Raw genomic sequence first — 13,708 nt, forward strand, 5'->3', positions numbered from 1 at the left:
TAGTACTCTAAAGTATATCTCTAAAGTGTCAGCTTGGAAGCAATCACAATAATCAATGGAATAAGCTTGATTCTTATGAATGCTCAGTGATTTATGGAAGCCACTAATGCCAGGGAGCCCACTGCATGGGCAGCTTTCCACAATGTTTCTGTGATGCCCTCTTTTGCCACTCCCCCTACTCCTATTTTGCTTCTGTCAGCCGACAGGAAAGGATGTTGGTTCCCAGTAATTTTTTAAAAATATATATATATTGAAAAAGCTCTTTTGTACAGGGGAAATCATGCACAAAATAGTTGCATTAAAAATAAATTATAAAATTTGCCTTTGCAGGCACAGGAGGTTGGGAAAGAAAATGTGAGGAAGAGCAGCAGCCTTTCATGCCAGAGACTCCAAATTGTCACATGACTTGGGAGTGACACACTTTTTGAAAAATTGCTGTTTTGTACAAATCTGGGATATCAGAGAACTTGTATTTAAGAAGTAATTCTGTTTTTTTTAATAAAGAAATGTGTACGCTTGTGTAAGGAGACCTTAAGTTTCCTTTTCCTTTTCCAAACTCTAGAAACCCCTCTGCCCACTGTACAGCATTAAAGGATTCAGGTTCAGGGCTAGAAACCAGCACCAAACCCAAGCACAGCAAAAGAGGATTTCAACAAACGTGAGGAAGAAATAAAGTAACCCTTTTCACTTGTCTTTCCCCTGTGAACTCCAAACAGCAACACAAAACTCTTGTTCCAGGCTTGTTAGAGCCTGAATAGGACCATTCCTTAGGAGATGAGAATGTTTTGCAATGCTTTGTTGTTGATTTGAAGGCTTATTGTCGTATTTTTCTTAGTAATCAGTGTATCTGAGAGCCAGGCTAAAATTTTCATACATTTTTTTTATGATGTCTGATTTCCAAAACTGAACCAATTAAATAAATTTCTGTAGATCTTAACTGATACACCAGAATAAATATAATTTGGTTTATAGTGTTTCTGCAATTTTTATTCATTCATTCTAATAGCTTTGCTTTAAAATCTATCTTGCTGCGATTTTGTAGTCTCTAGTCGGTTTTTCTTAAACAGGGGGCTGGGACCCAAGAGATGGCCAGGGGTCATTTTCAGAAGAACCTCAGTGTCACAGCCTGCCCAGCGCCTTCTCAGTGGCGTAGCGTGGGGGGTGCAGGGGGGCCCGGCCGCACCGGGCGCAACATCTGGGGGGTAGGGTTAGGGAGCGCAAATCCACGGGTTAGGGGGCGCAAATCCATGGGTTAGGGGCGCAAATTACTTGCCTTGCCCCGGGTGCTGACAACCCATGCTACGCCACTGTACCTTCTCACTTGCTGGCCCCACCCCTCAGCCATGCCATTGTCTTTTGATTGAACCAATGCCAACCCTAGCAACTCCTTGCATGCTAAATAATGGTGAGCAGGAGATGGAGAAGTTTGGGGAGGGTGGGGAAGAGAGAAGGGAGGTCTCACTCCTCTGTGGGGAAGCAGCCAGAGGAGGTCCTGAAGGAAATTAGAAAGGGAGATAAAAGGTTAATATTTACACTCATTATTAAAAATAAACCAACTGATAATGGAAAGGATAGAGACAAGAGAATAAAGTTGTTATGGAAGGAGGTGAAGATAAAAAGGACCAGGGTGAAAGGTAGAACGAAACTGGCCGGTTCAATGGAAGGTGAATAGATTTGTGTGACAGCAGAAAGGAAGAAATTACAATAGATTAGTAAAAATACTCTGAGAGGTATTTAGAAGTGGGAAAGGAAAAATATAAAATAAAAAGCCTTCTCCACTTAAAGTCAGACTTAAAGCCTCTGGGTTGATTGACAAACTCTGCCTAAAGTGGAGAAGATGAGTTGCAATACTCCAGAGCGAATGTCTATATTTTGCTTGAGGGAAGCTGAGGTATTGAACTCCTTGCTACAATGAAAATGCTATGGTAAATAATTAAACAATTTCCAAAGATGGTTTAGCTATCAATAGAAAAGTGATGTCAGCCAAACTCCACTTCCATAGGCCACTATTCTACAACTTGTAGGCCTCGGTAATTTTCAACAAGTTTATGTGGGCTCTGGCGACAGCAGGGTGGTGAAATCTGAGAACGCCAGGTCTAAGCCCAAGAAATTGTGTTTTCTTTAGTTTAAGTGGTTCACTGTTCTATATGACATTAGGTGTGGGGCAGGCAAAGACCTCAGCCGAAAGGGAGTCTGCAGGTACTGCTGATCAGCTGACTGGTGGCACCTACAAAGCCCTGTGTACAGGACTTCACAAGACCCAATGATGATCTGATCAGCAGATCATGCAAAGCACCTTGTAAAAAGCTATACAAGAATGCTTTGCAAGACCCGACAATCAGTTCATCATTGGAGCTTGGCAGACTGATTTGGCCTGCTCTCCAACCCCCTTTAAATAAATAAAAACAAATAAATTGTATTACTGAATGGATAGTTCAGCTCTCAGTGAGCCACAGCTAAATTGTGAATTACCTTCTTTGAAAAACACATGATATCAAAAGATATGAAACAGTCTACAATTTTTGCTCCATTATGGTTATTTCTGAAATATAATCACTTATTGCAGTCACTGAATGGACAAACCAATATGTATCTGGGAGTATAAGGAAGGGTAATTTTGTGAAAGCAAATCTGAGAACAAGGTCTATAGGCTTCCAATTTTCCAGGATGATTTCAGCATTTTTGACAGCCATATTTGGCAATCTCAATTTTCACTTATTTTATGAAAGCATCTGGTGAACTGTAGGACTAAAATTATACATGAATTGGTCTTTCATAATTCATCTTATTTCCAATAGTAGTTGACTGAAGGTAAACAGGTTCCTGAGGCTGAAGAAGGCTGTATGAGACACACAGCATTTAACGAGTACAAGGTGACGCAAATCGAAAAACAGCCAACAGGGTGAATGTTTAAGTTCCTTGTTAAGGCGCCCCCCCCCCCGGCCATTTATACAAGGCAGCAGTAAGGTTGCAATTTAAGATGGAAGACCAGCTTCATAATCCTTCTCCCTTCAAACTATTCTCCCACTGAAAAGTTCCCACTCCAGTTGCTTTAACCTTCACTGAGGAAAACATGAGTACCTGTATTTTGGTGTGTGTGTGTGTAAGAGAGAGAGATAGAGACAGATGTGCAAATGGAATAAAGTGGAACGGTTAAGAAGCTCCTTTTCCTCCTGTACTAGTCTTCCACTTCAAACTGTAGCCTCAATGGCTGCACAGTATATTAGACTTTTTTCAAAAGAAAATAATGGAACTACATGTAGTATGTAGTTTTTCTCAGAATTCCTTCCAAATGCTTTCTGGATATATCAGTTATAAGATGTTTTATTCATTTACTTCTTATCACCATTTCAAACAATACCTCATTCTTAATTCTTCACGCCTTGGAAACTGTGTCTCATGTCAATGAATTACTCTGCACATTTACCAATAATAAATGTTAATTGACAAACACTTCCTAACATAGAAAATATAAGTTATAGTTGGTCTCTGTTGGGGCTTTACGTATTTCAACCCGTTATCCTAAACACACTTGGAAATAAGTTAAATGTAAATCAACTGACTTCCAAGTACATAGATTTAAGACATTGGGGTACCAGAACAAAAGTAATTGTAGCTTATTTGTTAATCAATGGCTAAATTTTCTATAAGAAATCCTTAATTATATCTGCCATGATCCAATAGTTCTGGTACATGAAGATGGTTCACACATGCATATCTGACTTTGTGCACACAAGGGCATGGGCTGATTCATAACACAGCCACTGAAGATTGTGCTATCGAGTTCTGTAGAGTTTTGGAGTATCCCCATTAACTATAAGCCTGCCAAAGTCAATATTTCCAATACTTTTGCTTTGGAATTTGTCTTTAATATTTTTCCTATGCACTGTAAAGGCTAGCAAATAAAACAAATATTTAAATTATAAACTATTTTTGTGATTTCCTTTAAGCTTCATAAATTACCCACTACTAGAAGACCAAGATTATCATTTTTGCATTTAAAAAAACAACAGTATATTAGGGAAGAACTTCTCCAATGCTCCCCAAAGCAACCCTAATTCTAACTCATTATGTATAAACTGTAACAAAATACATTTCATGGTTTATTAATTCAGAACACAAATCCAGGAATTATTACTGGATAACATATTAATCACTGCAAGCAGATTTTTTTTGATATATAGAAATATAAAAACTAAAAGGCATTAATTGCAGAGAAATGCCAAACATACCCTGTCTAACCTTCTAGCTTCTATATGTCTAAGTAGCTGTTGTCTCCAGTCAGCGGGCATTTTACCACAGCTCTCATTTCCCTTCACAGGGGTAGGCCTTGTCTTTAAATCAGTGTTATCTGACGGCTTGTCACCATAGTTACCCAAGTTATAGTCTGATGGTATCTTTTCCAACAGAGCTGCCATTGTAGGCCTAGCTGAAACTGGCCTGGTTTGGGAGGTACCATAACTCTCTGTACTGTAGCTTCTTGCAGACAATGGCCTCCTTTGAGTAAGGTTTTTAACTGGAAAACTTCCAGATTGGGCTTTCACTTCTTGATATGAAGGGTGTTCATCTTCATACCTGCCATTTCTTTTGAGGAATTGGGATTCAGACACTTGCATGCTGCTTTGGCGTTCCATGGGTCCTCTATACTGGTGTCTGTTATACCTATCGCTCTGAGGCAGTTCGTGTGGTTCACTGACTCTTCTATACATTGACATATCTGTGGAACTGGCCAATGAATCTGCTCTTCTCAAAAACCCAGCCTTTGATCCCTGACTTGAGTACTGAGTGTTGACAGTCTCCTCATTAACAGAAGGCTGGGAGAATGAAAACATGTGCTCCATGGGTGGATACCCTCGGTAGGCTCTTGGGCTAACCAAATCCTTTGAGACAGTTTTAGTCTGCTGGGGAATGTACTCTGGAGTGTGTTGAAAAGGTGGCGGAATCCTCTTATCTGCTTTCACTTCCACTGATCCTTGAGGATTAAAACTTTGGTCAAACTGGTACACTTTTTTAGTTACAGAAGGCTTTTGCTGCTGCTGCACCTTAACACTTCCATAGGTCAGCAACTCATCATCAAGCATTGGCACAGACTGGCTACGGGACATGCTAGACATTCCATGTTCTGGACCCATCATTTTATCTGGCCTCTCATGCATACCGGCATTGTCAGTAGTAGCTGCATAGTTCTCTAGCGGTATATTATAAACTTTATATGCGCCAATGTCTATCTCATCTATACTTTGTGACTTCTTAAACCTATTCGTTTTCAAGTCCCTCATCATTGGCGAAAGCCTCTCTGTGCTCTTGCTGATAGAAATGACGTTTTTAGAAGGATCCGGGCGACAGTGAATATGCGAAAACACATTACCAAGACTTCTGTTAGCGTTTGACTCATGATACTCCCACGCTGTTCCTGGAGAAAAAGTGCTAGCTATTTCTGCGGAATCTTTAACAAGATCCTTCCTTTCAGGTAAAGGGCTGGTGGTAGGGGTGCTCTCCAGCTTAGAAGGAAAGGCTGTCCTATCTTCAAAAGGGCTAGGGGTTCTTGTCCAGTTCTGCCAAGGGTTTGATGGAGGCACTTCTGATTCAGGTGTATTTCTGAGAGTAGGCTGTTCAAGTTCTAGGGGGATACCAACTATCCTGTCTTGCCTAATTAAAGGCCTGCGTCCGTGAGCAGATGTGCTTCTCGATTTAGAGCTTAAGAGGGGGTTAGCGCTTGGATTCTCGACCGTGCTCTCTTCTGCTACAAATCCCGTGTTATCATAGTGAGAGCCATCATTCCAGCTGTCAGCAAAGGTGTCGCTCATTGGACGCCTCTCGTTATGTTGTTGTAAGTTTCCTGCTGGAGCAGACTCCCGTTGACTGAGCAATGGCTTTGTTTCAAGAGGTTGAGGAAAAGATTGGACAAGCCTGGAGAAAACAAGAAGAAAGATTGGTATTAGATAAGGAAGCTATCACAGCAGAATAAAATGCTAATAAATATCTTACTATTATTGCATGTTTTGTTTAACCCATGAATGAATAGAAGCTTTAGCTTGTTTGGAGTGGGAACAAAGAGAAAGCACACAAAAAGAGAAATATCACAATTTATATGTATATGAAAATGGCTTTGCATAAATCTAAAAATCCGCCTCCAAAAAAACTCTGGTATAAAAATCTCTATGCTAGTGACAGATAATAAGCACATAGCATTGAGCCTGCAAGCAAAGTGAAAGTCTCTTTGAAAACTGAGTCTGTATCTATGGTGGGACAAAGTTGCTTATATGGGATTCTGTATGCAGTGGAGTAAATGTAGACAGTACAGAAAACCTTGATGACACGTAATCATTTTGTACCTCTTTCATTCTCGTCAGCTGAAAAATGGGTAAGATGGGTGAACTGCTATTCAACTACTGTAATCTACTCTGAAAGTTTGCAGATAGACCTGAATTTTGGGTAGAAGTTGCCAGAGTAATTACCACCCCTAAGGCATAATTCCTCTGGGCCTTGACATGGAAAAAGGTGCCCTTCCTCTCGCCTACAAACATGAGGTGCCTAGTTGTGGGGGAGAACTTACTCTGCTCTGGATGCTCTGCTCTTCTCCCTCTCCTGCTGTTGAGGGAGCAGGGATGCTGCAACACTTACCTTTTTTTGCACAATGCTTCACTTATTTGCAGTAGTGCCAGTGTGATGTTGTTCCAAGTGCAGCAGGTTTTCTCCAACTGTATGCAATGCCAGACTTCTTAGAAGTCTTGTGTACACTTGTAGTATACCAGCTCCCAGCCTAGCAGTACTTCCTGAGACATGATGTCACATAGTCACATAGGTGTCCTAGGAAGCACTGCTAGTTCAAAGAAAAAACAAAGGCATCTCAATCATGCTGCTGCTCCTGCTAGTCTGGCCCTAGTGACGTTCCTGTCTGTTTCTGTTTTAATACGAGGGTTGATATCATCACCACCACCACCATCTTTTATTTAAACTCTTTGTACTTTTGGCTGTCTGAGATGCCTTTATGGTCAGATCCAGTGTTTCAACTGGGGTCTACAAAGTAAACACACCTGTTACCCCACAAAGAATTATTCACTGCATCTTTAGCTGTAGTCTGCAAGGACCCCATTTTAACACGAGCGTTAGAAGACCCTGAAGATGCCTGTGAAGGTGAATAGTCTGAATAGGTGCCTGAAGAAACACTGTTATTCATGCAGTGAACTTTATCTGCTTCAGATTCATCTGTTGATTCTAAAACAAGCACAGAAAGAAATATGAAATTAATAGTTGAACAGAAGATTGAACACAGAGACATATATACAACAACTACTGTAATTAGCTTGGAAATGTGATTTCCACTTCTATATCATACAAATATAGCCAGCCATGAACTTACCCCGGGAATGTTCAAAGACACCTAAGACAGTTGCACAGCAGTACCACCTCCCTTTCCCATCCATCTTCAGCCAAAATGCTGTATCATCTGACTGTATCAATCTACAATTATTGGTCGGTGTATTACTTTACTATTACCCTTATAAACATTGTGCCTTGTGAGACTGAACTTTTTTTTTGTATTTTTAAAAGATCCATTTTCACCTTTCCTACACTTACGAACCTGACCAAACTGCTACTGTCTTGAACGCCCCACCCCCATGTTTTCCTACTGCCGAACATAATAATTTAGTATTTATTTTTAATGACATATATAGCCTTCTTTATACACTATATCCAACACTCAGGGCCAAACCAAATGTGACATGGGAGATTTCCCAATATTTATTTTAAAAAAACAGGCACAGGGAGTTTTGTCATGGCAGCAGTGATTAGGAAGGATTTAATCACCTTCATACCCATGCCCAATACTAGGGGTGGCCCAAGTGAGGCACTGACCCACAGTCCAGATGGTCTGAGGGGCTTGTTCACTTAGTAGGCTGCTTACCTGCCCACCATTTGCTCATAATTCTTGCTTAGAAGGAAGAGCCATTCATTTAAATTGGGTTATATCCAAATTAAGAGGGCTTAGAACAACTGCTGCCTATATTACGTTCTGAGAGTACTGAAACTATTTTAGATTTCTTTTCTGTACATTACATACGCGCCAAGTTGACACAGGAGAAGGCAGATAGGCAGTTTTAAGGGAGGGGGGAAAGGCATCCACAGAGGTTTGCGGGTGCGGGGGGGGGGGCAGAATGCAGGGAAGGGAGAAGAGACTCAGTTCCCCAGGCACAGTCACAGAGAGGTGCATTAAAGTGGCAGAGAATGTGATACATGGGAGAAGAAAGTGATCGAAATGAAAAGGAAGATGAGAGGGAGACAAAAAAGCAATACCAGCCGGTGTAAGGAAATAGAAGCTGAGGCAAAAAGGAGGACGACAGAAATATTGCAATATGCGAATGTAAGCAGGCAGACAGAAAAGGTATGGGGTGGGAGCAAGAATGGAAGGGAGCGTAGTTTGAGGAGATAAGGGAGGGGACAAGAGGCCCAGTGGTACCCTGTGTCCAAGGCCCCCAGGAACCTGGAGCCTGACCTTTTCACACCATTTAAAGTTGCTATTAGTCTAAGGAAAAGGGGTAGGAGAGAAATAGAGATAGCTGTGTATCTAAATCGACTGGCTTTGCATATTAAATATAATTTCCAATTTGATTCTGGCTAAGTGTGAAAAAGAGAATACAGTGTTCAGCACATTATTCTGCTGCATTTTTCATTGTTTGTCACGTTCAATATCTATAAAGTGACTTAGTACCTTTTTTCTCTTTACCCAATAGGACAAGTTTAGGTTGGTACAATGGTGCTTCAGTCATGGAGGGACGAAGTTCCCCTATCCTCATATCATTCACAGCATGTACATATGGGTCCTGTAAAATGCAATAATATTGTGGAATATTATAAAAAGATAGCCCAGCAAGTGATACTTTAATGATGAAATTTTATCAGGAGTATGGAATTATAAAACTTCCAAGCACGAATGCTGACCAGGCAAATGTGACTAAATGTCATAGAATGCTGTTTAAAAAAGTACAATTGGTACTCATATTGACACTGCCTGCATAGGGTCAGTGGCTTGGGCTCCACCTTGTGGATGAAGGCAGAAGAAACTCTCAAGGTGTGGCTCTTAAGCCTGTTTTGCGGACTCACCAAGCTTGGAATCACACACCCTGAGCAGGGTAAAATAACAAATGGTGCCTACTTTCCTAATAATCTAGAAACACCACGGCCTGTGAGATGAGTTCTGCTTGAATTAATAGAGGCCTGTCTGATCTTAGGTGGGAAGAAGCTTAACTTTGTGCTTTGTGCTCACAGCTATTTTGCCCTGGACAAATGTACTGTTGGTGGTATTTATTTATTTTAAACCAATCAACTACCTGCTTTTCTTGATAGTTTTCTGCCACCTTACTCTGCTACCAATTTCAGGCCTCCCCTTCCCCTTTTATATCTGAAACAGTCTCGTGTGGTAGGCTCGGTAAAGTTAATATAGGCACATAAACAGCAGTTCTTATCAAGAGATTGTGGGGAGATTCAGGGGACCCAAAGCACACAATGTATCGGGTCTAGGAAATCCTGTGGGCATCCATGGATGGACCCATTACAGTCTGGTCTGTCCCAATTGTGCATGGGGAGGGAACTAAGGCTGCTCTGCCCTATTCCTGAGAAATGCCTAAAAATCTGCATGGAAATGCACATTTTTAAAAAAAATAACAAAAAAGTTTTAAAAGTATTTTAGCCTTCTAAAAATAAGGCATCTACCTGCCCACAGCCTGGAGCTGCTAGTGCAAGCATCTTCTTGCCACTGCGTGCTTTGAATGCAAATACAGCCAGTTTACCTAAGAGTGAGAGGACTTGATGTTTACAGGCAGGAAGCCATGTTCTTCCTGTACAATTCCCCCTGAGATAGGATGTCATCAGTTCTCATTGCTCCCAGGGGAATCTCTTGTATTTGCATTTAGAGTGCGCTGCAGCAAGGAGCAGCAGACATTTGATTGATCTGACCTCAGCCTGTTTGGGCCATGCCCTAGCCTTGGTACCTGACAATCAACAGCAGACCCTGCTGAGGCCTGACAGTTTCTGTGTCATGCAATGTTGGCAATACCCGTTTTGTTCTGTGTAGTATGAGAACTACATGATATTTGGCCCAATAATAAAAAAAAGAAAATCAGAAGGGCAGCACTGAAAGGTGAAGCAAATTATATCTAATATGGGGGTAAGAGGGAAGGAAAGGGGTTATAGATCGGCCTACTTCTGCTTACATACAACCCTCTGAATAAAGAGATCTGTATTGTACTGATCTTAAAATAAGCTCCCGATTGTTTAAATAACACTGTCATGTTACCTCCACGGATATATCCTTTGCTGTCATTGGCCACTTATGCTCATATTTGTCTTTCACAGCTTGTTCTGCACTGACGGTTGGTGTTGCATTCTCAGGCCTCATTCCATGGCTAGGTTTACCCACCAGATTTTGAACAGATTTCACCATATTCTTTAAATCTTCTGGGTATGGAGTTGGATAGCGCTTTAAGTTTATTTCAACCTGAGCAGTCATTTAACAAAATAAATTAAAACCACAAATAGGAAACAAAAATCATTATTAAACTTCTAGTTTTGATTATCAAGGCTATACAAAACAGAAAACACAGAGACAGTGAATTTAGGCATTTGAGACAATGTTAACATAAAACTGTGCCTTTGAAATGCTAAAGCCTATGTCATTTACAACATGGTGAATGCAGAATAAAATCCATTGGTGACTGAATGTAATTTCTTTCCCACTTGCCTAGAACTGTATAATGCAATAATACTTGGACTGAAATTACACCTTGATGTTCAGACTGCTAAACATCACTTTAATGGCTCAGGTAGAATCTAGAACTTCACTTGCATATGGGAAGTCATTCTGGATTTATAAAACAACACTGTGATAGCTTATTTGAAAAGACTGTGAGCAATCCAAAAAAGATTAGATGTTCCTAAATCCTTCTGAAATCAATAGGACTTGAGTACGCTTCAATTTTAACGGATTGCATTCAATAAAAATTGAGGGCCCCCCACCTCATTTAATGGATGTGTAGTTGTACAAAAGTGTGATATAATTTTTACTACAAAGGAAAAAATTGCATGTAAAGCCAAGGTTCAAATGCAGACACAAGTTAATAGGCAACCATTCAAAAAGCTTGACTGATGTGAAGAGAACAAACTATGGTAGCAACTTGCACTGAGCGTTGAAATATAATAAAGTATGCATTACAGACAAGCACATCCAAACATGGATCTCAATAGCAAATGTGAAATATTATGTTACAAGGAAATGTACAGCTCCAGTAAGAAAACTAACTAAGTGATGTGTGGAATAAAGTACTGCTATTGTTCTAATTGCCTTACAGTTGAAAGAATGTAATTGCTGCTGGTCTAACTTAATCACTTGCTTTTCTACATGACCTGGGCCATGGTATACGTAAGATTTACACATAACCTTAACAATAACTGGGATGTAAATCAAATACTACATGCACTGCAAAGGTTGCTAAGAATACAGTGTAACTAATTAACTATGTAAGGAAATTTGAGTAAAGTTAATTTATCTTAGGTAAATATTAAATTTCACTATTAAACATACTCGCAGATGTGCTAGATAGAATTAGGGTGAAGAAAATCCCATAGTTGATATTAAAAATGATAATTACCAATGAAGTCTAGACTCCCTTTCTATTCATGGTCTTTTATGTTTCACATTTAAAGTTACCTCAGAAGTAGCATGCCGCTGGGGATAAAAACCTTCCAAAGTGCAATATTCCTGGATAGAAGAATTTCTTTTTTAATTTCTACTGTCAAATTCATTTCAGCAAACAATGATACACTTGACCAAAATCAAATTTCACAAGACTCATCAGAATAAAGTTATTATGAATATTAAGAACTATTACCAAATGTATAATTTTAAATAACATAAAATTACAAACCAAATCCTATGAAACATAGATGAATATGCAACCAACCAATCACAGGGCACACATTTCATTGAGAACGGTGCCCTTAATATTAAGGATTATTTCACCACTCTGGAAATGTCTTCATATCAGCCAAACAGACAGGTGCCTGCAGTTGATATTGCAATGCACAGATAGCCATGATGTCAAAGAAATTTTGTATGCGCTTTAAACACTGTGAGTCCCAATATTACTTGCATGTTTACTGGATAAACATATGAGAATCATCTCCAAACACCCAGGTATTGAACTGATCTGTAACCATTTGATTATGTTTTAAGATAGAATAAATATAATTAATAAAGCAGAATAATGTAACAGAAACATTTAACATGATTTCTTTTTAATATGTTTAGTACTGTAAAGGTCTAGCACCAGTGTGACTTTTTAAAATCTATTTAATACATTAAAATTGGCTTTACACGAATATTACTGACAGCACTCCTGTGGATTTTCATCTTTATTTTGAGGGGAAAGTGGGTATTGTATATGCACCTGTACGTATGTACATTTGTGTGTGTGTGTATATGTGTGTGTGTGTGTGTGTGTGTGTGTAAGTGAGAGAAAGAGAGAGAGAGAGAGAGAGAGAGAGAGAGAGAGAGAGAGAGAGAGAGAGAGAGAAGGAGCCCAGATCCTGCCCACAGCTACCACTTTCAGGCCCACTTATTACTGCTACGCATCCCCTGACCACTGCCACATGCAACTCTTGAGTGCAAAATATTATCTACCCCTGAAGCAGGCAAATAGATCACTTTTCTAGTTTGTGAATTAACAAAAAATGATAAAATTAATTTTTTTACCACCATTCAGAAACACGGTTATCTTTATCCTATGAATCAAAAAACTGTGATGAGCTGAACATAAGTTCACCTGTCTAGCATGACATCAAAAGTTTTGAAACCCTGTTTATCTTATTTTTAAGCAAAAGGATACCTGGCGAAATTGGCCACTGCAGCTACCTGGACCCTTGACACAAAAGCCCTTGAAAAGGTCAAGAGCCCTCCTGCACTGTGTGTTGCAAGAGAGTACAGTAGAAGCAGGAAAACATGCCAAATCAGGCAGAGGAATCTTGCATGCTGTTGGTACAAGATTCTTCTTCCTGGTTTTGTGTGATTTCCCCCTACTACTATAGCCCCACATGATACAGACCACACCGCTCAGGACCTACTAGCGAAACATTGTGAAGGAGTACAGGGCTGCAGGAAAGAGCCATTGTATGAGCTGTTTTCTGCTCACTCAGCATTAGACAGAACCATATTTTTATATACAGGTTTCTTTTTTTAATTGTTTACTAAAATGAAAACGGAAGCTGAAATGAACAAAGCCATTAAAAAGCATTATTTACTGACATTTATACAGATGTCATTTAATTGTACAGTCTCATTGATTAGTTCAAACCTTTCAGGCATAAAGGCAATGTTACTGGAAGTGACTGTGTTTTGATTTTCAATTAAATAACATTAGAAGTATAAGAAATGTTGATTGTCATGTGACGATATATGGGAAATGAAATAACACAGGCTATGGCTTAGCATGGAACTACTTAGCCTCTTCGCTGCTTTAAAACATCTTTTGCCATTCTCCTGTACAAAAACGTACTCTTTGTACCCTCATAAGTGTGTGTGTCCCAGAGAGCTACCAATACAGTTTTCGTGTTGCTTTCTATTTGCTAATTTTTTAAAATATATTTTACTTGTTAAAGGGATATCCACAAAAAGTCAGATACAATGGATTAATATCCCACTGCGTCCATACAT

General features: G+C 39.6%; 1 protein-coding gene across 14 annotated transcripts in view; it reads right to left on the minus strand.

Moving 5' to 3' along the window:
• Positions 1 to 13,708, minus strand: part of LRRC7 (leucine rich repeat containing 7) — a 194,600-nt gene that overhangs the window by 53,220 nt on the left and 127,672 nt on the right. For 9 of the 14 annotated variants that reach the window (XM_083620895.1, XM_083620902.1, XM_083620899.1 and 6 more), the window contains 5 exons: positions 11,708 to 11,758; positions 10,298 to 10,498; positions 8,714 to 8,825; positions 7,038 to 7,218; positions 4,233 to 5,910 (listed from right to left, as the gene is read on the minus strand). In XM_083620895.1, coding sequence (XP_083477021.1) covers positions 4,233 to 5,910; positions 7,038 to 7,218; positions 8,714 to 8,825; positions 10,298 to 10,498; positions 11,708 to 11,758 — 2,223 coding nt within the window. Of the gene's footprint in view, positions 1 to 4,232; positions 5,911 to 7,037; positions 7,219 to 8,713; positions 8,826 to 10,297; positions 10,499 to 11,648; positions 11,759 to 13,708 lie in introns of those variants that run through there. The other 5 variants (XM_083620903.1, XM_083620905.1, XM_083620898.1 and 2 more) reach the window with 2 other exon arrangements.

Source organism: Podarcis filfolensis (genome assembly GCF_964270895.1).
Source record: "Podarcis filfolensis genome assembly, chromosome: 6".
In the NCBI taxonomy this organism is placed as follows: domain Eukaryota; kingdom Metazoa; phylum Chordata; class Lepidosauria; order Squamata; family Lacertidae; genus Podarcis; species Podarcis filfolensis.